The sequence below is a fragment of the Copadichromis virginalis genome, linkage group LG23 (assembly GCF_057382275.1).
Source record: "Copadichromis virginalis isolate Kocher_CV1m ecotype Utaka linkage group LG23, C_Virginalis_male_GT1.1, whole genome shotgun sequence".
Taxonomy (NCBI): Eukaryota; Metazoa; Chordata; class Actinopteri; order Cichliformes; family Cichlidae; genus Copadichromis; species Copadichromis virginalis.
In genome coordinates this window covers 4,706,556-4,734,318 of record NC_140639.1, presented here as the reverse complement: position 1 = coordinate 4,734,318, position 27,763 = coordinate 4,706,556, and the positions used below count along the sequence as shown (strand labels likewise).

The window sequence follows — 27,763 nt, the reverse complement described above, 5'->3', positions numbered from 1 at the left end:
TGTTTCCCATTGTCACATCAGCTGGCATCCTGCATCTGGACAGCATGACATCTGGCTTTCTTTTTTACACTGAAAGCAAGAATCTCAGGAAGTGTGTGTGTGTGTGTGTGTGTGTGTGTGTGTGTGTGTCCTGGCTGAAGAACAGAGAAAATGCAATGTTATGCTGTTTGTGTTGTCTTTTTGATGTAGAGGAAAGAATTTTTTGGGAAATATCTGACAGGTAGTGACAGGTAGGCATAAAGTAGGGCCAACGTAAATGGACACCACTGCATATATGTACACAGATTTAAATGTGTTTTGTCACCATTATTTTTTTAACTGAAACAGGTCCATTTGCATTGCAGATTTAGATATAAATTAAGATGTTAATGGAAGCATAGAAGATAAACTCTGCTGTCCTTTAGAGACTCACAACTCTTTCAGCGGAAATTAGTGCAAGAAAATAAAGTAATGTGGGGGAAAAATAAGCAGATTGTTGGCTTTTTATATCCTTTTTCAAACACAGCAGCTGCACAACATTAAGCTCAGATTCAGTATTAACCTGCCCAGGTGTACAGTAAGCTGTAGTGGAGAGATTTGAGGTCAGTGACCTTGCCTGTCCTTGACTACTGTGTGTGGGCGTGGGTCTGTGGATGGCCAGTTGGTGGTTAAATAAAGGCCGTTAGTTGTCAAAGCTCTTTGGCCCTCATCATGCCCCTGCAACCTCGATCTGATCCCCCACCCATCACCACGGGCCTTCCATCCCCCAGTGAGGAGTGGGCTGCTGGTTGGCCCAGGTTTTATCTGCTATTATCTGTCAGATGTTATGCACCCATGAGCCTGGCTGCCCCTCTGCATGACGGGCGGCTTTGGTCACTCGTCCAATCCCAGCGGCTCCCCGCTGTCTGTTACAGCTGCAATGAAAAGTTCTCTGGCTGCCTCAGTCTCTGTCTGACAGCTGCCCTGGAGGAAAGGGTAAGAGAAGCACAGGGAAGAGGAGGAAAAGGGGGGAAAATACCATTAAGATGAGCTGTATTCCCACAGACCAAAGCCTGCCCACCAGCCATGTGCTGCAGCTCACCTGGCTGCCAGATAAGTGGAGATTAGAGGAGAGGAGAAGGTGGAAAAGGTATTAGAGGCATAAGAAAAATTCTCTCTGAAACCCGAGGACAGCCTTGATACTTTTAGGATTTCTTGTGTCGTGCTTGACATTTGATGCCGACGCAGAAAGGGCACAGAGGCAGACAGCCCATGCTGCTATTACACAGATAGGCCAATCTGCACTCTTTCATATATTTCTGCTTGTTTGTTCCCTGTAGTCTATTGTTCGACTTGTTGCTGCAACTGTATAAATTACAGTTTAGCGAGTTTCCTATCTAGTTAGCAGAGAATAACAGTCTGGTGACACTGGCAGGATCAATGCAGGTCCACAGCAGGAGGCAGAGTGGCCCTAATGAACTGAATTGACTGGTGCTGAAATATGATCAGTATTTCTCTGGTGGTCATTATGTTCCTCGTGAAGAAGATCAATGTCTCCTGGGTGAATCACTGAGTATGCACAGCATGAAGTCAAGGCCTGCACTGATACCATTCTAAATACTTAATGAAGTATTTATTCACAATAAGCTTTGCCACCGCATGTGTTTGTGCTCCACACACGTCTTTCTTATTTCTGTCTCGCTTTCAGTCAAAGGTCTGTTTTTCAGGCCCCGCAGCATTAGTAACTGATGTCCTTGTATGAGACTGCGCTGTTCATTTCATGGGCTATCACTTTTTAAATTGGTGAATGCCTTCTTCATGGTTGATTAGTAATTCATGCAGAGCTAATTAAGAGGCATAATAAGAGAAAGCCTGGTGAGATGATTCAAACCAAAATAGGAAAATGGTTTTACCCCGGACAGTAAACAGTTGTGATTGATTGTAGCAGAGCGTTGACCATAAAAGACGTTTATGCCTCTCTGAACCCGTCATCGTGGAACCGCACATCCATATCTTCATTTTGCTCGGGGCTACCCCCATCTTGGAGTTTATTTCCAGAAAGTTGCCTTAATGATCCCTGGCTGCCTAATGCCTGGCATTGTCACTTTGCTGATTGTGGTGTCTGCATGCTGTGGCTGCCCTGCCAACAATCATCACGCACACACCTGTACCAGCATCTGTCCAACCTGCAGACAGGCACAGGTGTTGCCTTTAGATTGGCTGTCGACGTGCACTAAAGTTACTGCGCACACTTTCTTTCCATCTTCTGCTCTTTTTCTCTGTGCATTTGTGTGTCGCACATACAAACGCACACACGCGGGGCTGTAAACTTTAACTGTCCGTCCATCTGTCCGTTCGTCTTTGGGAGCTCTTTATGATTCCAGGCGCAACACTTCATTCATGACGTGTGTGCCCACAGTCTAATTCCATCATCAGCATCATTACTGCTATTATCCCGTGTCTCCCTTTAATGCAGGCTAATGGATGACCAATAAAGATAGATGAGCCTGGCAGTGTGGAGCTAATAGGCAGGACATGATGTCTGGCTTCTGTCCTGACTCGAGTCTTTAGCCGATCAAATTCCCCCACAGATAAAATATTGCTAAAATATTATCTTGAGTTATTCCTCCGCTTTAGTGAATCGCTGTAGCTCCAGCTAATTAGCGTGCCAATAGTTTAGGATAAATCAGAACAGACTTTGTGGGCTTGACTAATTGTTAAAAAAAAGGAGCATTATCGATTTATTAAATAAATAGCAGCTGTGAATTTATTTTCTAACGGTTAAAACTCAACACACAACAATGAGCACAGAGCATTTCACTTTAAACTGTTTTTGTTTAACAGCATTTTCGGTGTGCAGAGGTCATTTCAGACCTAGATTTGAAGGCTCCTCGGTGGCAATAACTTGCAGATATCCTCGGCCCATGTATTTCTGTTTATACATAGAAAGAGAAGTTGCATAATCACATAATTATATATGCTAGAGTTTGTTTATTTTGATAAATATCCCAGTCCCGCTCTTTGTCCTTTGTAGTGATAATTTAAACATATTATTTTGTCCCTCTCCAGTCCTCTTACTCTAATAAATTAGAATATTTAAAATTATACAATATTAACTGCTTGGGTGGCTTTGATTTTTTTTTCTTTTGTTCCATATTGTTGCAAAATCCAATAGAAATCGTAGAAAAACAGATCATATGTTAAGTAGTAATCAATACTGAAGAAACTTCATAATCAGTCAGCGGTTCATTGGGGTAAAAAAGTGGATTTAGTTTGTAGGTTTTATATAAATTGCACACGCCATCCTTACAGACTAAACTTATGGTATAAATACTATGTTATCATATTTAGTTTTGAATAAAATATTTGTACATAAAAATGCATTATAGCAAGCAGTTTAATGTTTTCAAGGAGCTAAAAAATCTGTAAAGCTGATTAGAGATACCACAGATAATTCAACAATGCAGAGCAATGATAGTGAAGTGGAAGACCAGTGAACATAAAAGAGAATATATTCCTTCAATTTCACTGTCTTCATAGGTGCAGTGCAGTAAAGTGAAAAATATTTATCTTTGTGCATATTTGTCACACTTATGCTTATTTTCTTTAATATTGTTGAATCATGAACGCTGACATTAACTGAGGCAAGCAAGGACCTGCAGTTCTTTAGATGTAGTTCTGGGTTCTTTTGTGACCTCATGGATGAGTCGTCGAGTAATTTTCATTCACCACTGTTTCGAATGTCCTCGATTTGTCGGTAACTGCTTTCACCGTGGTTCTCTGAATTCCCAAAACCCTAGAAATGTCTTCGTAACCCCTTCCAGACTGATGGATTTCAGTGACTTTGTTTCTCATCTCTTCTTCAGTTTCTTTAGCTCCTGGCACGATTTCTTTCTGATCTTTTAGTCAAGTTCATTTTGTCAGACAGGTTATATTTAAGGGATTTCTTGATTCAACATGTCTGGCAGTAATCAGACTATCGAAGGTGAAATCAGCTTTCAAAAACGTGTGGTTAATCACAGTTGGTAAATGGCCTGTAGTTGTATAGTCCCTAAGGACCCCAAAGCGCTTTACACTACATTCAGTCATTCACACAGGTGATGGCAGCTACATTGTAGCCACAGCTGCCCTGGGGCGCACTGACAGAGGCGAGGCTGCCAGACACTGTCCTCTGACCACCACCAGTAGGCAACGGGTGAAGTGTCTTGCCCAAGGACACAACGACCGAGACTGTCGGAGCCGGGGCTCGAACCAGCAACCTTCCGATTACAAGGCGGACAGCCAACTCTTGAGCCACGATCGCCCAGTTAATCCTCGATTTAATAAATGGTGGGGGTGGAATGGGTGGTTTATTATGGCCAGGTAGGTTTGGATAACTTGTTTTCCTTAATGAATGAAATAGTCATTTAAAAACTGCATTTTACATTTACTCAGGTTATCTTTGTCTAATATCAACATTGCCCATGTCCACATGCAGATACTGTCGTGGTTGACCCAGCATCTAGTTTTAGGATGTTTCGAGTTTTCTTTGAGATGTGGTTCATGTCCTGTCACTGTATCTAGTCCTCAGTATAATATTGTTTCTTGTGCTTCTGAGTTTCCCTTTGTTTCCAGCCTGTGATCTTTTGTGTGTCTTTTCTGTCTCCCCAGTCGGTCATGCCTTCATGTTTGTTAATGTCCTGTCACTGTATCAAGTTCTCATATCTTAGTCCTTATCTCAGTGTTTGTTACTTCCTATTTTATTTTGAAACTCCCTGGTCTTGTGCGTGTTGTGCTTAGTTTTGCTTCCCTATGTCTTGCTAGTCTGATTCCGTTCAGCTGTGTTTCCTGCTGTTTCCAGTCTCCTTAATTACCTGGTGTGTATATGTTGTCAGAGTCTCTTTTTGTTCTTTGTCACCTTATCCGCTGTGGTTTTGTCCTCCTTCGGGAGTACGTTCTCCTTATTGAGTTGGAGGTTTGGTTTTCCTTGTTTTGTTACCCTTGTTATTTTGCACTATTAGTTTAATAAAGCCATATTTCAGTTTACCCCTATGTTTGGGTTCTATCTCGGTCGGCCACACAACCAGACTTGACAGATACAATTTCTTTACAAAATGTTGCCAATTTAGACTGTAAAGTACTATCTTTAGCATGACTTCGCCATTTCATAAGCATTTGATATTAACCTAAAGTATACAGGCACATAGTCTTGTCTTTGAAGCATAAACTAACAAATAAATGATGATACTCCTCTCCAAGCTACAAAGCATGTATAAACAATTAATATATTTAACTTTACAAAATCTGGAGTTTCAGTTCCAACTGAAAAGTTGTTTTTTCACTCTTAAATTTTCTATAGTTTGTACACAGGCTATTGTTAAACGTGTCAGAGTTCCAACTTTGCCTCAGGATATCAGATATCCTCATCTCAGCTGCTGCTTTTATGTATCTGTCATTCACCACTCCGGTATGTCCCGGTAAATATGGAAATCCTGTATACATGTGTCCATCATTACTGATAAACAGCTTTATCATATTTATTATGATTGTAGTTGCTTATTATTATACTGATAAGGAACTTACCAGATGGACTCCAACTAAACTTTCATATTCTTCACTAAATACTAATTTAAAGGCGGTTTTGAGTTTGCCGCTTGCGTGCAGTGTTTTCTCACCACGCAGTGCACGAAGGAAGCAGAGGAGATTCTCACAGCTGGTAATAATGAAAACAAATTCAAGTTGTTTATCGTCACTGATATCTTCAAATTAAGGTTGTGGTAACAGAACACTACATAAACGCAAACAGTTACATTTTGCTCCCTATCAGAGAGGTGCCACTCTCCCCATTACAAGTTAGAGTACAATAAGAGATGATTTTCAAGATGTTATTTCAACCCAGAGCAAAGGAAGATTTAAAGTAAGATCTCATCTTAGTTGAGTATATTTCTCCTAGGCAAAAGTGAGCTCAATAGAATATCAGAATTAGATTTTCACCACTTTCTCGAGCTTCTTAATTTCAACTCCTGAGAAACGGCTTTCCTCTCATCTCAGGCTTATCCCAGTGTAAGATCCTGAAATACTTTTTTCCCTCCCTCATTGCACTGATCTGTCTGATCTGTATTTGTCTGAAATAATCAACTTTTAAGATAACAGTACAATCCAAAAGCATACTGGATAGACTTATAAATGAGCTTCCATAGTAACAGAAATTTGTCACAGTGATCAAATTCAAGTCTCGTAGTATGTTTTATCTGTTCACACTTCTAAGACCTATATATAAAAAACATTTTGTTATTGATGTATCAGAAATCTAATTATGCTTGTGTGTCATTTAAAATACACATCTGCTGGTATGGTTTTAATAATATTTATTTTCAATTTAAATCAAAGATGTAAAACTTCAGTTTTCATTTATCATTCTCACATTTTTTTCAGCAGTATTGACACCAAACAGTTCATCAACCATACATACATTATGGAAGCCTTTGCTGAAAAGAAAAGAACAAGGGACAATGTTTCCCTGCCTGTAACAGAGTTACTGGGGCCTCTCCCTGGAGCCAGCAAGCAGGGGTGCGAATACTTGTTTCCCCTTTGTTTGATGCACGTACATTTGCCTGCTGGGCAAGAGGGTTGTTTCCCTGTTCCTTAAGGTGGGGAACTAGTCCTATTATTTGCAGGTATGATCACATGGGCAATGACAGTGAAACCTTGTGGGGTGTGATCTTAGGAATGGCCTGTCAGATCTGAATCTGAGTGGTGTTACATTGCTGGATTTCTGTGATAATCATAGTTTGTCCAAAACAAACACATTCACTTGGCACTAAGCTCTGTGGCAGGTCAATGATCAGTTTTGTGTTGATATAACTGGAGCTGTAGCAGCACATCTTAGACACTGCGATGTACAGAGTAGCGAAACTGTCAACTGACCACCACCTGGTGGTGAGTTGGGTCAGGGAGTAGGGGAAGATCCTGGACAGGCCTGGTGCTCCAATACATAAAGTGAGGGTACATGAGGTCCCGGTCCTTGAGTTCTTCAACTCCCACCTACAGCAGAACATCAACAGCATTCTGCAAGAGGCTGGGGGGACTGAATACAAATGAACCGTGCACCTCCACTGCTGAGCCACCTGACCATAAGGTGGTTGGTGCAGGTGGTTGGTGCAGGTGGTGGACTCTTGAAGTGAAGGGAGTCAAGATTAAGAAGGAATCCTATCAGACTTGGTTAACCTGTGGGATAGTAGATGCAGCTGAAGGGAATCAACAGAATGCCACATTGACAATACCTGAATCAAAAACTTAGGTATGGAAGGTATTCAGAGAGGTCATGCAACAAGACATCAGGAGAAGAAAGCAGTGAGAATCAGAATCAGAGAGACTTTATTTATCCCCAAGGGGCAATTAAGAGAATGTAGTGCTGTTGACTTGAAATGAGGACAGGCCAGGCAGTGGAAGCAATACTTTGAGGATCACCTCAATCCCACTGACGTGCCTTACATAGAGGAAGCAGAGTCTGGTGATGAGGGGATGACTTGAGGTTACCGAGGTAGCTAAACAACTCCTCAGTGGCAGAGCTTCTTGTCGTGGAACTCTGTTAATTATGCTAACAGTCCGTCCAAGAAATCTGTGCTAGAGACTTAGTAAGGGAAATGCTAGAATTTTATTTGTGTTCCTTAATACTAATTAGCAGGTATCTGTTCCTGTGCGGCACACTCATAGAGAACATGGATGCACCTCGTTAATGTGCAACTTCCCAGAATAAGTTACTAATTTAGCTGCCACCTTATTTTACAAATATCAACATTTCTGGCTACAAAAAAAACCCCAAGATGACAATGTTTTTATTTGTAAAATTTCGGTTTCGGAACAGCACATACGATGGCTGTCACTCTGACTTCAATCAACAATGAGTTATGGGGCTTTAACACAGGATGTACAGTGGGGCAAAAAAGTATTTAGTCAGCCACCGATTGTGCAAGTTCCCCCACCTAAAATGATGACAGAGGTCAGTAATTTGCACCAGAGGTACACTTCAACTGTGAGAGACAGAATGTGAAAAAAAAATCCATGAATCCACATGGTAGGATTTGTAAAGAATTTATTCGTAAATCAGGGTGGAAAATAAGTATTTGGTCAATAACAAAAATACAACTCAATACTTTGTAACATAACCTTTGTTGGCAATAACAGAGGTCAAACGTTTACTATAGGTCTTTACCAGGTTTGCACACACAGTAGCTGGTATTTTGGCCCATTCCTCCATGCAGATCTTCTCGAGAGCAGTGATGTTTTGGGGCTGTCGCCGAGCAACACGGACTTTCAACTCCCGCCACAGATTTTCTATGGGGTTGAGGTCTGGAGACTGGCTAGGCCACTCCAGGACTTTCAAATGCTTCTTACGGAGCCACTCCTTTGTTGCCCGGGTGGTGTGTTTTGGATCATTGTCATGTTGGAAGACCCAGCCTCGTCTCATCTTCAAAGTTCTCACTGATGGAAGGAGGTTTTGGCTCAAAATCTCACGATACATGGCCCCATTCATTCTGTCCTTAACACGGATCAGTCGTCCTGTCCCCTTGGCAGAAAAACAGCCACATAGCATGATGTTTCCACCCCCATGCTTCACAGTAGGTATGGTGTTCTTGGGATGCAACTCAGTATTCTTCTTCCTCCAAACACGACGAGTTGAGTTTATACCAAAAAGTTCTACTTTGGTTTCATCTGACCACATGACATTCTCCCAATCCTCTGCTGTATCATCCATGTGCTCTCTGGCAAACTTCAGACGGGCCTGGACATGCACTGGCTTCAGCAGCGGAACACGTCTGGCACTGCGGGATTTGATTCCCTGCCGTTGTAGTGTGTTACTGATGGTGACCTTTGTTACTTTGGTCCCAGCTCTCTGCAGGTCATTCACCAGGTCCCCCCGTGTGGTTCTGGGATCTTTGCTCACCGTTCTCATGATCATTTTGACCCCACAGGATGAGATCTTGCATGGAGCCCCAGATCGAGGGAGATTATCAGTGGTCTTGTATGTCTTCCATTTTCTGATGATTGCTCCCACAGTTGATTTTTTCACACCAAGCTGCTTGCCTATTGTAGATTCACTCTTCCCAGTCTGGTGCAGGTCTACAATACTTTTCCTGGTGTCCTTCGAAAGCTCTTTGGTCTTGGCCATGGCGGAGTTTGGAGTCTGACTGTTTGAGGCTGTGGACAGGTGTCTTTTATACAGATGATGAGTTCAAGCAGGTGCCATTCATACAGGTAACGAGTGGGGGACAGAAAAGCTTCTTACAGAAGATGTTACAGGTCTGTGAGAGCCAGAGATTTTCCTTGTTTGAGGTGACCAAATACTTATTTTCCACCCTAATTTACGAATAAATTCTTTACAAATCCTACCATGTGGATTCATGGATTATTTTTTTTTTCACATTCTGTCTCTCACAGTTGAAGTGTACCTCTGGTGCAAATTACTGACCTCTGTCATCATTTTAAGTGGGGGAACTTGCACAATCGGTGGCTGACTAAATACTTTTTTGCCCCACTGTAGCACTTTAACGCTTGCTGCTGGGTCCAGCACACAGTTCAGTCCCAGATTACCCCAGAGCAGAAGGTGGAGGTGAAGCATAGCTGCAGTTTCCAAAACTTTCAGTGGGTATCTGTGTTTTCTATGCATTGCTCTTTACCTCAAGAGTTTTAAAAGATTCATAAAGCTATTAGCACACAAGAAATCTAAGGTGCACTTAAACAGGGCGCCAATTTACAATAAGCTATGTAACTGTCAAAAACAGAGTTATTATAGTTTTTTTAGGTTTTGTTTTTATTTGCTTTTAAATTTCTTTTTTCAGTTTAGTTTAATTTTAGTTTCAAGTGTGGGTACGCTCACTTCAGTTTCCTAAATATAATTCTGTTCATGTGGATGAAGCGTTTTCAGTGGGAGAAACGTCTCATTTAAGTGACTTCTTCAGTTTTTTGGGATTTCCTTATCTGGATGATTGAGTTTTTGTTTGTGAATTTGATAACTGGAGTTTGAAATTGATACCGTGGGTGTTTCTCCCCTAAATCTCTGATGCATTTGACTCTGTTCCCTTCATCACGCGGGGTCACCACAGCGGGCAGCTCCACGTTTGATTTGGTGAATTTTTACACTGACACATCCCCAAAAGGAATTTTTGTCTCCTCCAAGGATGTTTTGCTTGTTAGGCAAATATGTAATCACTACGATATAATTTATTTACTTTAGGCACAAGATATAAACCTTTCCTGCATTTTACCATCCTGCCTGCTGACCAGCTGAATGGATCCTTTCTGTTGCCTGCACAGGCAGTCACTGCAGTACACAGCGGTCAACATTCACATTTGTTGACCCTTTGAACCCTAGTTGCAATATATATATATAATCAATAAGCTAAATAATTACGCACACCCCACTTTTCAGTTATTTATTTGTAAAAAATGTTTGGAATCATGTATGATTTTCATTCCACTTCTCACGTGTACAACACTTTGTGTTGGTCTTTCACATGGAATTCCAATCAAATTGATTCATGTTTGTGGCTGTAATGTGACAAAATGTGGGAAAGTTCAAGGGGGCCGAATACTTTTGCAAGACACTGTATCTGTTTACCAGGCTTTACAGTTGTGTTTCTTTTGTTATTCCTAAACCAGACAAGAACATTTGTCTTAAATTAGTTTATGAAAGACAGAATTCAGAATCTAATAAGCTTCAGATGTGAAAAGGATTATCGGGTGGGGTGGGGGGCCGGGGGGAGTACTGTAGGCAGCAATTTTTCTTTCTTCTAGAAAGGAAAAAATATTTGGATGATGTAGCTGTTGTTGCTGATGATGATTGCTTGTCCTTTTACATCCAGCTGGTTATCAGAAGGTGAAAAAAGTAAAAACACCTGTGTAGGTTGACCGTGGTAGTTTGTGCTTTTATATATTTAGAACTAAATCAATACGGTGTTGTACATTTATTGGGTCTGCAATATATTGGTAATTGAGACTGGCAACAGTTACAATAAATCTTATTACACCAGTCAGAAACATGACACACATACCGCAAATTCTCAATTATTGATCTCATGTTTTAAACCACAGTCTTTAGTGGATTGCTGCATTTGTGTCCTGTTTTATTACTGCTGCACATCTATTTCTTGTGTTTACAGTATTTAAGGTATGCTCATCGTTTCTCTGAACGTACTGCAATCTCTGGGGCACCTTTGTTGAAAAAATTGTTTACATTTTCATTTAGCTTCTCCAGGCAGCAGGAATGATATCGTGAGGTTTTAAACACTGGTGATGCTCCAGAAACTGACCCGCCTTATGCTGAAGGGCCCAGCTTTAAGGACGGGAGAGCCACTGAACAGAAGCTCAGATTAACAATAATCCCTTGTTCAACTTGTTGAGAACTTGCTCAAATCTCTCGTCTATCACTCCCATTCCTGTTTTATTTTGCCGGGTGTGCCAGACTGCTCCACTTAGTGTAGACACGCAAGATACCTCTGCCTCAGCCTCAGCCTTCTAAATAACTGTCGGTCCATTCGCTTTAAAATGTGGAAGAATTCAGCTTTTGTAAATGTATAAGGAATGTGTTCAGCTTTGACAGTTCAGCTTATGGATTCTTCACAGAAAAGTGAAACGAGCTGGTCTCTCAAATCAATAACTGGCAGATGTAACTCTGCACTGAAAAGAGTTTCAAGTGCTGCTCCAATAACTGCAACAAAATGAGAGGCGACGTAATATGTTTTTCAGAGTTATTGTCGTTTCTTTGTTTGTTTGGAAATGTTCTTGTATACATCAACAGACTCAGGGACGGGTCACACAGGAGAGTGAACAAACATCACGGGGAAGCTGGCATTTGAAAGAGGCCTAATCACAACTAAACTAAATGCCTGAAACTATGAAATGAAATATCAGACGTGTGTGTGTGTGAGGGGGGGGGGAGCCTCTATATAGTTCTGCATCAGTTACTTTTCAATTACAGCAGCCCAAGCAGAACGAAATTGTTAGTGTCATTTATCGACTGTGGTGCCCTCCATTAGAGTACCAACTGAGAGAAATCCATCCTGTTGTATAACCACCTGGCTGTCTTACAATAACAAAGAGTTCATTTCTGTCAGCTGGCCTTAAGTGTTTTGGGTGTTATACAAGGAACAGATGAGAAGTATACACCAGGAAACGCAGGAAAGCACACAGAGACCAATAAAGTCTAACCAAGCAGGTAATCATCTTGATGGCTTTTCTGAAACAGTTAGAAGACAGAGTGAAATACCAGAGGTGCCTAAATGAATGAGATGACAAATCATAAAAAGTTACAAATATTTTAAATATAAATATTTATTTGAGCAATTTTAAAATTAATAAAAAAAATTTTGTTGCTTTTGAATACCTTCGCACCCGAGCACTTTCTAACAGCACAGTTAAAATCATGTCTATTACTTATGCCTTGATGATCTACCCTGGTGATGTGGACCAGACAAGAGTAGCCGAGCGCAGACAACATCCCCAACCCCCCTATGTGTATATTTTTTTAATACTTTGTGAGGAAAAACTGTCAACCATATCCAAAGTGCAGGACCAAAGAGAAGTAAATAATGTATGCTTTTATTAGATTCTTTGAAGACGATATGTGCTACGCGTTACCCGTTTCAAATGTGGAAGATTTCAGACCTCTGCACAAAACAGATTTTGATAATCAGAAGGTGTATCTGGTTCACAGAACTGAAGAGAATGGCAGCGCAGGCCAGCCGTGCGAAGCACAGATCCTTGCCCTTGCAGGTAAGTTGTCCTCCTAACGCAGGAGATTTTGTCTTTTTTAACGCTTCTTTTCGCCGTCTGACCAAGTAACGCTGATGTGCGCGAAACTCAGGAATGTGTCAAACCAAGTGTTTTCTTTTTCCTTTTTTTGACCCGATCTGTCAGGACGTGATCAGCTGGAATCTGACACCGATAGCAACAACAACGTCCTCGGCTGTGGCTAGCTAGATATGCTAGTTAGATATGCTAAGATAAGTTTGGTATGTAGTCATACCTTGTTGTCGGTGTTTTATATGTTCTTTACACTTACTGCGCCGTGTCTCTTAAGTTACCCCTCTTGTTTGGGTTGGGTAGTATTGGTTGTGTCGCTAAATACGTGGCATGTAACGTTAGCGACTCACAACGGTTGTTTACAACACGAAGCTAACGCTTGCTAGCTTGCTTGGTTTGTATTCGTTCCGTGTTAGCATGCTACTGCCGACGTACAGACGCAAGGCTGTCACCGTATTATAAACATATTTGACAGCCGGTGACTGATCTGTCATTATTTTTGAGGCTCTCAAATGTAGTTGAGATGCCAATCCGGCGGCTTTGGTGGGCTGCAGTCTGCATGTTAGCTTTCTTATCGGCAGATTCGTGCCACAGAGGGGTTGCGGTGCTGCAGTCGTTGCAGACTACATACAGCAACCTGTCAGTAACATGTCAGCATCGCAGCCGTTTCATGTAGGTTTATCGTGCAAATGTGATGAAGTGTGCAGGTGAAATGCTTTTGCTCGTGTTTATTTGGAGTTGTAGAAATGTTTGCTCACGGTCGTTTTCTATGCACGATCTTTAGCTACATCACTAATCCCCGAGTCTGATCTGTCTGAGCTGGGAGATCGGTACAATGTCGCCAGCCCAGGACCATTTGTACCGCAGTCCTCTGACATGCTTACATTCCTACCTCATTTAATGCTAAAGTCGCCTTGATGAGGCAGAATGGAGAGGCTAACCAATACAGATGAGAGCACTTCCGTAGATACTTTGAAAAGCATACTTTGAAAATTCATGCAACTTTTTAGGGACTTTTACGAGTTTATTCTTGCTTCTATTTCCGGGGCTCACAGATACAGTAGAAGAATTTGAAGACAGTATAACACAAAAGAAGATGAAAATTCCCAAGATGTCCACGAAGAATTCAGGAAACTCCATCGAGAACAATTTTGGAGAGGAAAGAATGCCACTCAGGCATAAAAAGGTAGGAAGATCAGAGGTACACTGTGGTTGTTGGGCATTGCAGCAAACATATGTGTCTGCTGCAATGCACACATATTGCATCATTTATACCGTCAATCATGTATAAATGATCTAAATCAAAAGGTGTTTAGACTTGTTTATGTTAGTAGTATCATGATAGTCTATCACACTGGGTCCGTGACATGCATTTGAGTATACTTTACATTAAAACTAATTGCATTAAATGTCATCTTTCAAATAGAAAAATTACTCAAGCTTTGCCTTTTACTGTGTCAGAGAAAACCCAAAAAAGTTAAGTAGTGAAAAAAGGCCACATCAACACTCAAAGTATGGGAGCATGTATAACTTCACATGTAAATTTTTTGCAGCGATGCTCTGATATCTAAATATATCTATCAATGATACGTCACATTTTCATAAACTTGGCTGACACCCCAAATCCCCCACACTATTTTTACCATATGCTGGATTAACACAAATTCAGCACTCTGGACAGCTGCCCTTTCACAGACAAATCCTCTGAGCGGCTCATCAAAGAACTCTGTGACTCCTGTCCTCCCATTTCCTATTGAGATTCGCATGTCAAAACAAACAGTTTGAAGTCTGCCTGTCGTGTCATTTCAGACAGATTTGTGGTTTTACGTAATATTTTTCTTCTGTTTTGAGTGGCGTCAGTCATATATTTAGTCAGAGTCACAGCAAAGGATTTTACACAATACTATCTCGATGCATGCTCAATCGTCTGGGTAAGAAAATCCCAGAAAATAAATTATGTTCTTCTGGATGCAGCGTTTTCAAAGTTGAGACTGAAGAAGTTGATTGGATGATTGATGAAGTGTGTCTCCTAATGGCAACACTATGTCCGGATGAACAGAATCGACTTTGTGGGAATACTTGTACATATGAATAAATATTTTAACAGGCCTAACACCAGAGTTCTCAATGTCCATGACATATTTTTTTAAATATAGGTCAGATTTCATTTTGCCCACTTATGTCGTCTCCAAATTGAGTTCTTACTCTCCTCAGGCCCTGTCACAGGACCATGGACGCCCCCTTTCTAACTCATCCAAAAGCCTAGCGGCGGTAGTGGCTCGCCTAGAGAGAAATGCAGCCAGCTCTTGTATGGAGGGCGAGGAGGACCTGGATGAGGACCGGCTGGCTGAGGTGGGAGAGGATGCAGATGACGAAGATGATGATATGGAGGCAGAGCATCAGCGACATCATCACCAGCAGCAACAGCAGCATTTGGCGGTGGACACGGATTGTGTGCCTGAGGTGGCTGCCGCTGTTGTTCCCAGAGTTCTGTACGAGGAGCTGGTTCACAGCTATAGGCAGCAGGAGGAGGAGATGAGGAGGCTACAGCAGGAGTTGGAGAGAACCCGCAGACAGTTGGTGCAGCAAGCCAAGAAGCTCAAGGAATATGGCAGCTTGCTGACAGAAGTCAAAGAACTGAGGGACTTCAACAGGAGACTGCAAGACGTACTTCTCATGAGACTGGGCAGCGGTGAGAGACCAGTAGCACCCACACACAAGCCAACAAACCAGTTACCAGTACCACAAAGTTGATTAGTGAACTTTAACCTCGTCAGTTGTTAAAGAAAACGTTTATATTTAAAATGAATACATATATAGTAAGGAAACTGACAAGTGAAGTGTTTCTTATACAGAAACATCTGAACAGCAATAAAGTCACAATTTCAGTGGAAGGAGTTTAGCAGCAAGCGTGAGGATAGATATTAAGTTTAGTGTTCACTTTATGTCCACACAGCACAGTAATTTTACCATCTCTCTCCTGACAAGGTCTGGATGACAAATGCAGGCAATAATTTTTTTTTTGCAATTATGTGCAAAAAAAAAAAAAAAAGTGTAAAGATGAATGTCTGTGAAGGTTCTCAGGTTCTCTCATCCGGGAAGCTTCTTCAGTTCAGAACTAAAGAAGCTTCTTGGATGGTGATGATGATGATGGCTGAGTGTCAGTCAGTTAATCTGCTTAAGAACTGATTCTTTTATAAAACGAGAGTCCTACCTACTTTATAGGTGTCTTTAAGTTTGATTTTTGTTACTGTATATGGGTGCCATAAATGTGCACATTCTATTATTGTCGCTGTTGCTGCTAGATAAGCCCTTACAATATTAGAGAAAGAACCAGACGATCCTCTTTGAGCAAGAAATTGGTGAGGGCGGGAAGGAAGAACACTCTTTTAACTGGAAGAGAGCTCTGGTTCAGGGAGGGGCAGCTGTCTATTGCGAACAGTTGGATGTGAGGAAAGAGGAAAAGAGAGACGAGGACAAAGCACCGGTGGGAAAACTACGTTTTGATTTCACACAAGGCTTGAACCCCAGTCTGTTGGGTGAGGCTCATGTGACCCATTCATCCAACAGTACCTTGTCCCTCTTTTGCTTCTCCCACCACCCACTAAGTATTTATTATGTCTTTCTCTCACAGTACAAAAGTTCTAAAGTCCAAACAAAGTGATGGTCCTGGACTAATGTTATTTTGATTTAGGAATATTAGACACGCAATTATATCAGATAAGCCTAAAGAAAAGCACTAAGCTTACATTTAAATCAGATACAGTTTGTATAACCCAGTGTCCCATACAGATTGATCATAATTACCATAACAGGACTGGTTTCTGCCAGAATCAGGATAAGATAAAAACTGAAGAAACCTTTGGGGAATGATGTATACATGTGGAGAGAGATTATAATCCAAAGGGATTTTAACAGGTCTATTGCTGAAGTGGTAAATCCAGTACTGGAAGTTGAATAAAATGCACTTTGGTTGTGTGATTAAAAGTGGTGTCATTGCAGTGCACAGTGCTGTACATACTCGAGCTCTGCCAGATGCTGGTCTTAACCTCAGACCCCCTGCAGATCTGAACAGAGGCGCCCAGCTACTGGCTAGACCATCTAATGGACAGGCTAAAGATTAAAGCACCCTGGGGTGCTGTCAGGCAGTGGATGGAGTGCGCTGACCGATATTAAAACTCATCAGCTACATTGGAGCTTAGCGTGGCCAGCCACCAAGCCAGCTTAGTTACTGGGCTAAAATAACTGCCTGTCACAAGGCACAGCCAAGGCGCATAGCAAGCAAACAAGCAGGTGGGCACTGCTCCAGCGGTGAAGGCAAAAAACCCCTCACTACTGTAAGAATTCAGGTGCTAGTAGCTGTTTACACCTAGCATTTTTTCCCTCGTTTCTGCTGTATTTTAGCATGTTTTAGTTTCGCCAAGTTGCGTTAAGTGAAAACAGAGGTTTGTCGTTGCTTTTATCTCCATAATTGTTAACGTCTCCTTTATCTCCTAGAGCCTATGCATGACAATGGCACCCAGACAATCAAGGCTGAAGTGGTTGAACCTATTGTTGAGGCCCAGGAGACGTGCAGAGAAGAAGCCAACACCAGTTCCAGCTACTCACCCTCACCTAGAACAGTATACACCTGCAACGACGGCAAGGTACGTTTCTCCGAACTAAGAATTGCTGCGTATTTAATTGCATTTCCAGTTTTCCATTTTCGCTCCAACTAGTACACGAAGAAAACTTTTATTATTAATTTGTGTAATTTCTTGTCTGTGCTGTTTCATGGCTGCATAAATCTGTCTTTTCGTGCTGACATTAATTCTTTAAAGCAAAGTGAAAACAAGAGGATCTTGTGCACGAAAATTCAAACTGATGTCATAAAAGTGATTGCAAGGCTGTTAGCATAGTCCAGTTAATTTCATATTTTCTAATGTAGGAAAAAGAATTGTTCTTGAAGTTCACTCAGTAGTCAACAGGCCTGTTTTTTCAATTATGTTTGCATATATTTAAGTGAACTTCTAATTTATAGTGTATAGTAGAAAGGGCACTAAAACTCTGACTATGATGGTATCTTAATAACCAATTTTGAGAGCTTCGAATCATTTGGTCCCCTTTCATTTTTCCTTGTGGGTGGCTGTGAACAGTATCCTGATTTTACAGGAAGTGCTGCGTTTCCTCTTAACACCCGTGAATCTGGGAACATGCTGTCATTGTTGATCAGTCCTTTCCCCTAGCTGCCTTACCCTTGCAGGTAAACAAGGTTGAGAAGATTATTATTGTTCCTGCAAGCGCAGCCAGCATCGTCGGTGTTTATTAGCCTGTTAGGGTTCTTTACTGCCCCCACTGCTGTAACTCAACCAGCGTCCTGTCGCTGATGACAGGGGGGGAATTGGTAGTACAAGCTCTGGGGCCTGCAGCCACTTCAAGCGTGAAGAACACTTGCAAATTAGAACTGTCCTACATGAGGGACCCCATATTAATTATTTGCACGAGAGGAATTTAAAGTGACTGACAGGTTAACCCTACTGAGAGTGCGCTGGAAAGGGTGGGGAGGGGTCGTGGAAAAAGAAGAAAAAGAAGAGGCTTTTTCTACCTCGAGGGCAGTAAAAAGCTTGTCTGCTGGCCGGGGGCCTAAAGCACATTAGCTGCACAGGGAAAAGCCTTTTGGATGCTAGCCTAAAGACTTTACGGTGATAAGAGAGTAGGGAAGGGAACGAGAGTCACATATGCAGCCCCTCCGGTACAGTAGCTCACCTAGAAGACCAGGGCAGTCTGCCATGGCTGGCAATCAGCTTGAAGTGTTTGGTCCAGGCTTACGCAATGTACAGTGACTGTGTAAAGAGCCACAGCCTAAGTTTGTAATGAAGGTAATCCGTGCTACAAGAAGATAGTGGCCAGAGCTTGTTTACGTATCCTAGAGGGTGAAAGTGACCCTTCTTGGAAAGTTTGATTTAGTCTAAGCGGGAGGTGAAAGCTGAATGTGTCCTGCTATAATTAGCATGTACTCTGTTTGTCTTCACACTACCAGAATTTTACTAGTCTGTACAAAATCGCTGAGATTACACCACAAGACACAAGAAAAAGTAAAGCACAATAACAACAATAAATCCTGACACCGTGCCGGTGACAACATACTGTTTGTTGTATAATGAGCCGTAGATGGAGAAGAAGAAGTTTCCAGTTGTGCTTTTCACAAACCTTTGTTTTACGTCTCTAGGTACACCTTGGTGGTGGGATCTGGGTGGAAGAAGAGAAATGGCACCAGCTGCAGCGGACCCAGGGAGATTCTAAGTTCACAAAGAACCTGGCTGTAATGATCTGGGGCACAGAAACCCTCAAAAACCGCAGTGTCACTGGAGTGGCCACTAAAAAGAAAAAAGATGCCTTGCCTAAACCTCCACTGTCACCCAGCAAGCTGAAGATTGTCAGAGGTAAGACAAACTTTTCCTTTTTCTTTAAAATGTATATTTCAAACGTTTGACAAACCCTTCTTTGGACGAGTTGCAAAAATGTTTTAGTAAAGGTAAATTCTTTAGCCTTAAGGCGAGGCCAAAATGAGCGGCTTTTAATTTGATGTGGTCTGATTACTCACACTCGCTCCTTCCCCAGAGTGTCTCTACGACAGAGTGTCTCAAGAGACAGCCGACAGTGCAGAGATAACGCAGAGATTGTCCAAAGTGAACAAATACATTTGTGAAAAGATAATGGACATCAACAAGTCCATCAAGAATGAGGAGCGGCGGGAGTCCAAGCTGCTCATCAGACAGACAGTCAAGATGGAGAACTTCACCTACGATGGCATATAGTGATCAACTGTCACGCCAGCGCCTTCTGCCCCGCGTGGTCTGCAGGATATTGAGGGGACTTGATATGGGTTGTCGGGGGATGCTGTAACCATTTCAGGAGCGGTCGTATTACTTTGGCACATCGGATTGGTTGTTATTTGAAATGTTAAAACAAAGAGGCCCCTTCGCCCGCCCCTTCGTAAAGAACCATCATCACATTTCTGTGAGCCCGCTTTTCTAATTGGCCAACAGACAGCTTTACCCAGTGGTTAGAAACTGAACATGTGAGCTAGCTTGACATAGGCTGGTGTGAGTGTTTTTATAAGCTTTACAGTGGCATTGGTACAGAGATGCAGATTCTTGAGGTTTGTGCATGTGTGTCAAAAGAGAAATTAGGTGTGATTATTACTTTATTGTTCTGTGTCAGAACATAATTGTTGAGTCCTTGAACTTTTAAAAAGTAAGAGATTATTTCCCTGGGCGAACGAATGATGCTAGTTTGCATTAGAGCTTAGATGCGTGAGAGGTTGACTGTTATGGTGACTACTCAATAACTGCTGGGAGTTGGTGCGGTTGGTACTTACTGCATAGAATGGGACACGAGGGTCTCAAATGCACAAGTCTTAATTAGTAACAGCCATATTTCATTTTGCAGCAGAGATTCTGTTGCTCCTAAAGAGATTAATTATGGGCGTGTGCTCCCACTTAACCGTATAACTTTATTATAAAGACAGCTTACTGAGATTTAATGGGACTCTGTCGAGTCTCTAGAATGCTGTATTTGTTTTTTATGTTTTTTTAATGTTAATCTTTATGAATATTTGCCATCCACGAGGGAGCACAGGAGACGTTTTGATCGGATATCTGTGTGTTACTTTAAGGAAACTTGACTGTTGAGTTGCAGTGGTACAGGCATGTTGAGACCTAGAAAGGCCTTAAATGGATCTGGCAATCACCAGGCACTGATAAGCTCCTGGGTTTTCTAGTATGCTGTGATTGTAAATGTATTGTAAGCTGAAGTCACGACGCTTCATCTGCACTTTGCTGTGAGAATGTACGAGGTGGCCAGGTACTATTTTCTGTGTAGTTCACACCATTAAGTTTGGCTGAGCCGGACCGCTACCCGGATGAAAATCGAGGCACAGCTCTGGTCATCGTCTTGTGGAAGCGGTGTTAGCTACGGGTAAAGCTGTCTGGGATACTATTTTGCTGCTGAAGCTGTCTGGCCCTGCTGAACCCCATAATAACCCCCTCTTGTTTAAGGCACGCCACTGGGGAATTAGAGTAAGGTTGCTCCAGTGACAACTTTCCCTGAGCTATGCCATCAGAACTTTTAAAATTTAGTCTCTTTCTTGTTCTTTCATGTTTTTATTCTCCTCTTCTGTTCTGTGTGTGTGTGTATATCTATGTATACACACACACACTTTCTTTTTTTCTTTTTGATCCAAAATGGCTTGGGTGGCAATCTGCAGGCTGGAACTAAACGCTGCAGATTGAAATCTCAACTGTGACCTAGCTGTGGCTAACTGTGAATCTACTGCAGAGCTGCTCATCAAGCCTTTCTCCTCCTCACAGTCTAGATTCTCGTTTGTCTGTTGATTTATTTTTCTGTATCATATCGTCCGTCTCGGTTTTTTGTTATTTCAAAAGTTCAGATCAGCCTTTTCTTAAGCTACTTTATTTCAGTGTACATAAGCAACTCTTTATTATTATTATTATTTTCCACCAAACATTGATATTTCAGTTTGTAGTCTCGTTACAGTTTCAAGCTTCTGGACAAGTTTGGTTTAGCAAATTGATGTTGTAATTCCACGTTACCTATCAATTTCTTGTGTTTCTTTGTACACTTTTTTAATTTTTTTATATGAATTGTTGGCTTTAAGCTTGACGTTGTAATCGAACTTAGATCAGCTGAGTCTACAAACATATGTTTTAAAAAGAAAACAAAAAGTATCCCTCTCTCTTAGCCAAAGCGATCTCTGGAAAATGAGACGAGGCTTTTCTTAACACCCGATTTCAGCCGAGCCTGTACGTTATATTTACTATATCTGTTATTTGGCAAACCTCACTTAGGATCTACCTGATGATCACGCCATAGTATAAAATTCTGTATTGTTAAACAATTGCGCTCCAACGGTTGAGATGCAGTAGTTAGATCAACACAAATCATTTACATTGAATGCACTTTAAATGGGCAAATTCTTCGATCTTAAAGAAATGTTTTTGTGGTATTTGTCCTTTATTTTTATTTTTTTTTAATTAAAAAAAAACAAACAAACAAACATGTCCTCATAGATTAAGGCCTAACAATCATTGTATTATCATGAAGCACCTTAAGACATTTTTTTATGGTTTATTATGGCAAGAATGAGTTTTGGTACATTTTGATTCATTTGTCAGATTTGCCGCTAACATGCTTGATAGACTTTAGGGCTGCCCCACCCCCCACCCCTCCAGGAGTCGGAACATTCTTGGTCGACCTGAAAAGGAAACACTCACTTTACAGGAAGTGTCAGTCACTCATGGAAACTTTTTTTTTTCTCGCTTTTTTTCACACACAAAATCCAAAGCGTAGGAAGGTGACAGATAAATATTTGTCTGTCAGTCATCAACCTCAAACATTGGTTTTTGTTTCAAATATGCAAGTAGGCGAATGTTGGCCGCTTGGCATGGCCGCCGTCTTTAGACAGCCTGCTTACTGGTGATTGCAGCACAATCAGAATAATTACCTCTTTTGCTGCTGTCTGTAACAGGCAGAACGCTTCGTCCATGAGTTTGTATAATTTTTTTTCTCTGGTATGTAGCACGGTGGTAATGGTGTTACTTACAATGTTCTGTCTCAGCTTTCAAACCACTTTGTCGTGCTTGACAAAACACATTAGAAAATATGTTAAAATATATTTTGGATTAATTAGATCACGGTCACAAAAACTGTTCAGCTAGGAAGATCTTTGGTCAGGGGCAGCCCTAATAGATTTAACAGGTTTCTTTAAAAAAAACTGCATTTCAGTAAGTTAAATTATCTCAATAGTTTAATCTGCAACTCCGTCATGGTCTCGAAAAGGAACGGTTTAAAAGAAAAAAACTTAGTTAGAAAATTGATAACTACTACTATCTGCAAAATGTGATTCGCCAGTATAAAAACTGACCAATGAAATGTGCAAGCTGACTGGAATATGCGCTTTAAACTGATGCTGGTAATGTATAAATATGACTCCTATAGAGATAATAGTGTATTTTTTACAAATGAGTGGTAATTGTGAGCCAAAGTATTGAATGCTGAGATCGAGCTAAAGACGGGGTTTAGAATCAGCAGGGTTTGCACAAACAAAACAAATTTTTAAAAAATGGCCCCGGCCACAGTAACCGAGCGTAAAGCGCCACCTTATAACGGCGATGTGTTATTGATATACTGTTTGAGGGGGTTCCCTAGAAACGTCCCTTTTTCGGTGCCCTCTGATTTCTCGTTTTGTTTTTCCCTGTACAAAGGTTTATGTGCGCTAGGCTGTGCATTTTAAAAGAAAAGATTTCTGCTGTGCAAAGTACCTTTGCTAAAATTCTAAGACATTGTTGTGTATTGTATTTGTGTTTGTTTCTTTGTTGTTTATGCCAAAATGGGAGGGGTGTGGTTAAAATGATGCTTAAAGAAAGACCATTAATAGAGCTATTACATCATCAAAAATGTTAAGGCCTGTTTCCTGGATGGCCATTAAGCCTAATCCTTTAACTAAAACCACCTTCAAAGGATGAAAGCTGTATGGAAGGACTGTATGTTTTTAACCCAAATTTGGCTTAATCTGTAAAGGCAAGGCCGTTCTTTATCAAATGTACCGAGTCACTTGCAGAAGAGCGGTTTGGGTTTTTAGCAGCATATCAGTAACATACTGTACCGTTTTATTCACAAGCAGAGCCACTAATTTTGGCTTTGCGTCACGACACCAGACCAGTCGGTGCTTTCACCGTTACACTTAAGTAGTGATAGGCAGGAAACGTAACCGTGGCGGCTTTGCGATCGTCTTTTTATGCCACCTTTAGTTCTTTTCTCTCCTGACTTTCATGTGGACGATCCTGTCCTCCTCGCTGTTGTTTTGGCTTATGTTGTAAACACCTGTTTAAGCTGCAGAAGGGAAGGAGCTTTGGGTTGCTTTTTGACAGTTTGATTAAGGAAAAAGCGATCTGGTTTTAGCTTCACTGTGCGAAACAAGATAAATGGCTCTGTGCCACTGTTTTCGGAGCTAGGTGTACACGAGACACACGTTTGAGCCACAGATACAGTGTCAGACTTGGTTTAAAATGAGAAAACGGAGAGGAACACATAGTTAGGCCTATATTTTTATTACAGTTATCAGAAAATTTGTATACAATCCACAAACCGGTTCTACTTCATCTAACTTCACCGTCCTACCTCATTGTTACTCTGGTGTTTGTTTGTCAGTGACTGTAAACTATGTGTGTATATTAAAAAAAAAAAATCTATAGGAAAAGGTATACCTGGTTACTCTCAACATGTACAGCATATTAAAAACTTGTAAAACACCTCAGTACACAAATATCATTCTTAGGAGGAAATCAGTTTTATTACCTGCTTAAAGATGCTGCTGTAAAGGGGTGTCTGTGTGAGGGGTCGTCTCCGAATATATATCTTCGCTCTTTGCTATGTTGTGCAGTTGATCAGTGGTTGTGTTCTGTCTCTGTATTGCATTCTGAGATTTTTACTGGTTGACGGTGCTACCAGCAAACAGTTCGAAAACTGATCTATCGGACCTCAAATGGTGCTGTTTTTCTATGTTTTTATCGTCATACGGCTATGTTTTATTCAGGTGTGTCAACCGCCACTATCCCCTCAGCTTACTCGAATTCTAAAGCCAAAATATTTCACAAAAATCGATAACCCTGCTTTTACTGTATCAACTATATGCTATCCATCCAAATATTGTAGATAGTGATTATATCCTCAGCTGTGAGTTTCAGAAGTACCTCAGAAGTTGCCGATTTCAAATGGATGCATCTGCTTTTAGCACCTGTTGTCTATCAATTTACATTGTTGCAGTGTATTTTCGGAAATATGCATTTTTACTGATTAGATCAGGTTACACTATAGATAATAGATGATTATTAGCTCACACTCAGATGTCGACGATGTGAAAGTTAGAGGAAGCCACTGTTCACTGGTCGCATGCCACGCAGGAAATCTCAGTCAGACTGGGATGATGGAGTAGAAGAGGTCCTCAGCAAAAAACAAAACCACACGTTAAGTTTGAGTCCATGTTAACCTCAGATTGTGTTCTAGAAGAGGGATGAAATGACAAAATACCCACGTAGAGGAATGTGTCAACTTCTAAAATTTGGACCATGCCAAAAATGCGATCAGGGTATATTCACGAAGACTGTTTTTTGTCGACGTTCCTGTCCTCTTGAATAATTATCTGTGATTCCCCTGTTGCATCGCTTTTTCCCTCACCGTCACTTAAATGTAATTTAAATGTTAAAATTATGCATTTAGTGTAAGAAAGTACTAACGATTGACTTACTGTGAGTAATTATACAAAGTGCATTATATTTTCTTTTACCCTGTACCAATGGAATCTTTTCTGCACCAAAGTGTTTTTCTGTTGTTTTGTTTTTGTTTCTTTTATTGAGAGAAAAGGGTTGTGTCCCTTTTCAGTATGTTTCTATGTTCTTACTGATGGTTATTGTTTTCATTTCCAACCGTGCTGGTGAACATGAAATGTGCTGGTACCTCTCTACTGTGGGAAGAGCGTGTGTTCAGATACACAGCAGTCGTTTTCACGGAAGCACTTAAGCCATTCGTTGGACTGTTTTAATAATAGTTCAATTGTAAGCTTTGCTCTGGTCCAGGGTATTGACCCAGGGAGTTTGTGTGTAATTGAATTCCTATGCAGGTGTTGAGTTACTTACCTGGTACCACATCACTGTCGGGTAGAGGGCCAACTGCGGAGATGGAAAACTGGGCCTCGAGATTGAGTTAAAGGGGACAACGGCGACATGACAAATCCATACAGACCTATTAATGACATTTTCATACTTGTATTAAGTGAGCTATACAGGGCTGCTTGGATATCTACCTGTCTGTATTAGGTATAAACGCATTGCAGTGATCATTAGGGAAAGACAGGGTTATTACTGTATGGAGTATTTCCAGTTGGTATGATAATGTGAAAAGAATTTCAAGACTTTTGGAGTTGACACTCCCTCATTATTATAGCCTCCCAGAGGCAACCCTACATTTTCAGAAAATGTTATAAGTATATGCGATAGAGAGTGTACATGTCTTTGCTAAACCGGCCACACCTCTGCTATGCGAGCAAGTCTTTGACGCTTAGCATCCTGTTCTGTGTTTTCTCTTGCTGCATTCAGGAACACCTGTTTAATGTATAGATAAACAGAAATAAAATTGAGACTTTTATTCTATCAGCACAAACCTTGTGTCTGTGGTTTTTTGGGGGGTTTTTTTTGTTTGTTTGTTTGTTTGTTTGGTTGGCTGGGTTTTTGTTTGTTTGTTTGTTTTTTTGCTCATCTTCCTTTGGGGGAAACTGTTAGATAAGACTGAAGAAATGCATCCCCATCCTTGTTACAGCCCTTTCTTCATTTTATATTTATTAATTTTTTTATTTTTTGATGTGAAGAGTTTGTTTTTATGCATGCTAGCAGCATCGCTAAACCAGTTTGGTCCATGCACCCACATAAAATCTGGAAAACTGGAAAGCTCCTTGAGAGGCAGGCCACCTAGACCAAACAAGTTCAAGTATCTTGGGGTGTTATACACAAGCGATGGAAAGGTGGAGCGTGAGCTGGTGAATCATCGGCAGCAATGTGGGCATTATACTGGACTGTTGAGATGGTGATGAGCCAAAAAACCAAAGTTTTCAATTTACCCACTGATTTGGTAAATGGCCTGTATTTGTATAGCGCTTATTTATGTTGCATCCCTCACCTATGGTCATGAAATCTGGGTGGTGACTGAAGGAGTCGGCCGAAATGAGTTTCCTCTGAAGGGTGGTTGGGCTCAAACCTCCGGAGGAATCTTGGAGTAGAGCTGCTGCTCCTGCTCATCAAAAGGAGCTAGTTGAGGTGGTTCAGGCATCTGGTTAAGATCCTTCCTGGGGCGACTACCCTTGTAAGTGTTTTGGGTGAGCCAAGAAACTGCTGGAGAGATATTTCCAGTCTGGCCTGGAAATGCCTCAGAATCCCTCGGCAGGATCTGGAAAGTTTGGTTGGGAAGAAGGATGTGGTGAATACCCTGTGATCCCACTTCGTAGAAGAGAAATGGGGAGATAGATAGATGTACTACAGGGTTGGTCCACCGTTGAACCTCAGAACTGCCTTACTTTTCGTGGCATGGATTCAGTTAGATGCTGGAGGGATTCCTCAGAAGCTTTGGTCCATATTGACATGATCGCAGCCTGTCTACAGATTGGTTGGCGGCACATCCCTAATACGAGTCTCCCGCTCCACTACATGCCAAAGGTGCTCTATTCGATTGAGATCTGGTGACTGAGGAGGCCATATGAGTACAAGTGTCATATTCTCGAAACCAGTTTGAGATGAGCTGAGTTTGTGACATGGTGCTTTATCCTGCTGGAAGCAGATGGGTTCTTCGTTTTAGGTTTTTGGGGGGATTTTTTGCATGCATCTTTCAGAACCTACAGCAAAGAAACTGCAGTGAAACCCCCCTCCTTCTTCTTTTTCTTCTTTCAACTGACCCTTTTAAGGGTCGCTACAATGGATCATCTGCCTCCATCTCTTCCTAGCATACTCCTCTGTCACATCAACCATCTGCATGTCCAATTTAACTACATCCATAAACCTCTGAAATCTTGATGTAGCCACTTTGATGTCACCCATCAATTTTGAGCTTCACAGTTGGAGTTTCAGTGTTGGTATTATGTTTCCAGATAAAAGAAACTCCAATAGAGAAACATGTCAGTCGTAAAGTCACCCCAGTCAAAATTATTGACTGAGCCCAAACCTTTTGGGTTTCAATGGTGGGAAGTTGGAAATTTTAACATGGAAGTCTGTAGGAATTAACTTTCATTTGCAGCCATCCTCTAGCGACGCCTGCAGTTGATGTCACTTCCACATTGGATTCATTTTTCACCTCTGGAAGTTGCCTCTTGACTACCGTGTTGTTCACTGGCACATTTTCAGAGGTTGGAGGTAAACTAAACTGAATCAAGGTTAAAAATTTCCCATATCTTGAGGTGTAAACTTAGTTTGAGTCTTAA

The 27,763-nt window shown here is 41.3% G+C and overlaps 2 protein-coding genes across 7 annotated transcripts in view; both read left to right on the top strand.

Moving 5' to 3' along the window:
• The window catches only part of agbl4 (AGBL carboxypeptidase 4), a 356,132-nt gene that overhangs the window by 263,205 nt on the left and 65,164 nt on the right, over positions 1-27,763 (top strand). The gene's annotated exons all lie outside the window — the stretch shown is intronic.
• bend5 (BEN domain containing 5) lies at positions 12,101-25,959 on the top strand. 5 transcript variants are annotated; one of them, XM_085447252.1, is made up of 7 exons: positions 12,101-12,154; positions 12,653-12,711; positions 13,797-13,927; positions 14,956-15,433; positions 17,239-17,387; positions 18,950-19,163; positions 19,342-25,959. In XM_085447252.1, exons 3-7 carry the CDS (start codon positions 13,838-13,840, stop codon positions 19,536-19,538), a joined length of 1,128 nt encoding a protein of 375 aa, XP_085303378.1. In that variant the 5' UTR covers positions 12,101-12,154; positions 12,653-12,711; positions 13,797-13,837; the 3' UTR covers positions 19,539-25,959. The 5 variants fall into 5 exon arrangements, with proteins under 5 accessions (XP_085303378.1, XP_085303376.1, XP_085303377.1 ...); XM_085447251.1 differs by lacking the exon at positions 12,101-12,154 and adding an exon at positions 12,415-12,529; XM_085447250.1 differs by lacking the exon at positions 12,101-12,154 and having other exon boundaries at positions 12,413-12,711.

Coding starts and splice junctions, on each gene's coding strand:
- bend5 (XM_085447250.1), top strand. CDS start 12,528: ATGTATGCTTTTATTAGATTCTTTGAAGACGATATGTGCTACGCGTTA. Junction 15,434..17,238: donor TCTCATGAGACTGGGCAGCG/GTGAGAGACCAG, acceptor TTTATCTCCTAG/AGCCTATGCATGACAATGGC. Junction 19,164..19,341: donor CAAGCTGAAGATTGTCAGAG/GTAAGACAAACT, acceptor CTCCTTCCCCAG/AGTGTCTCTACGACAGAGTG.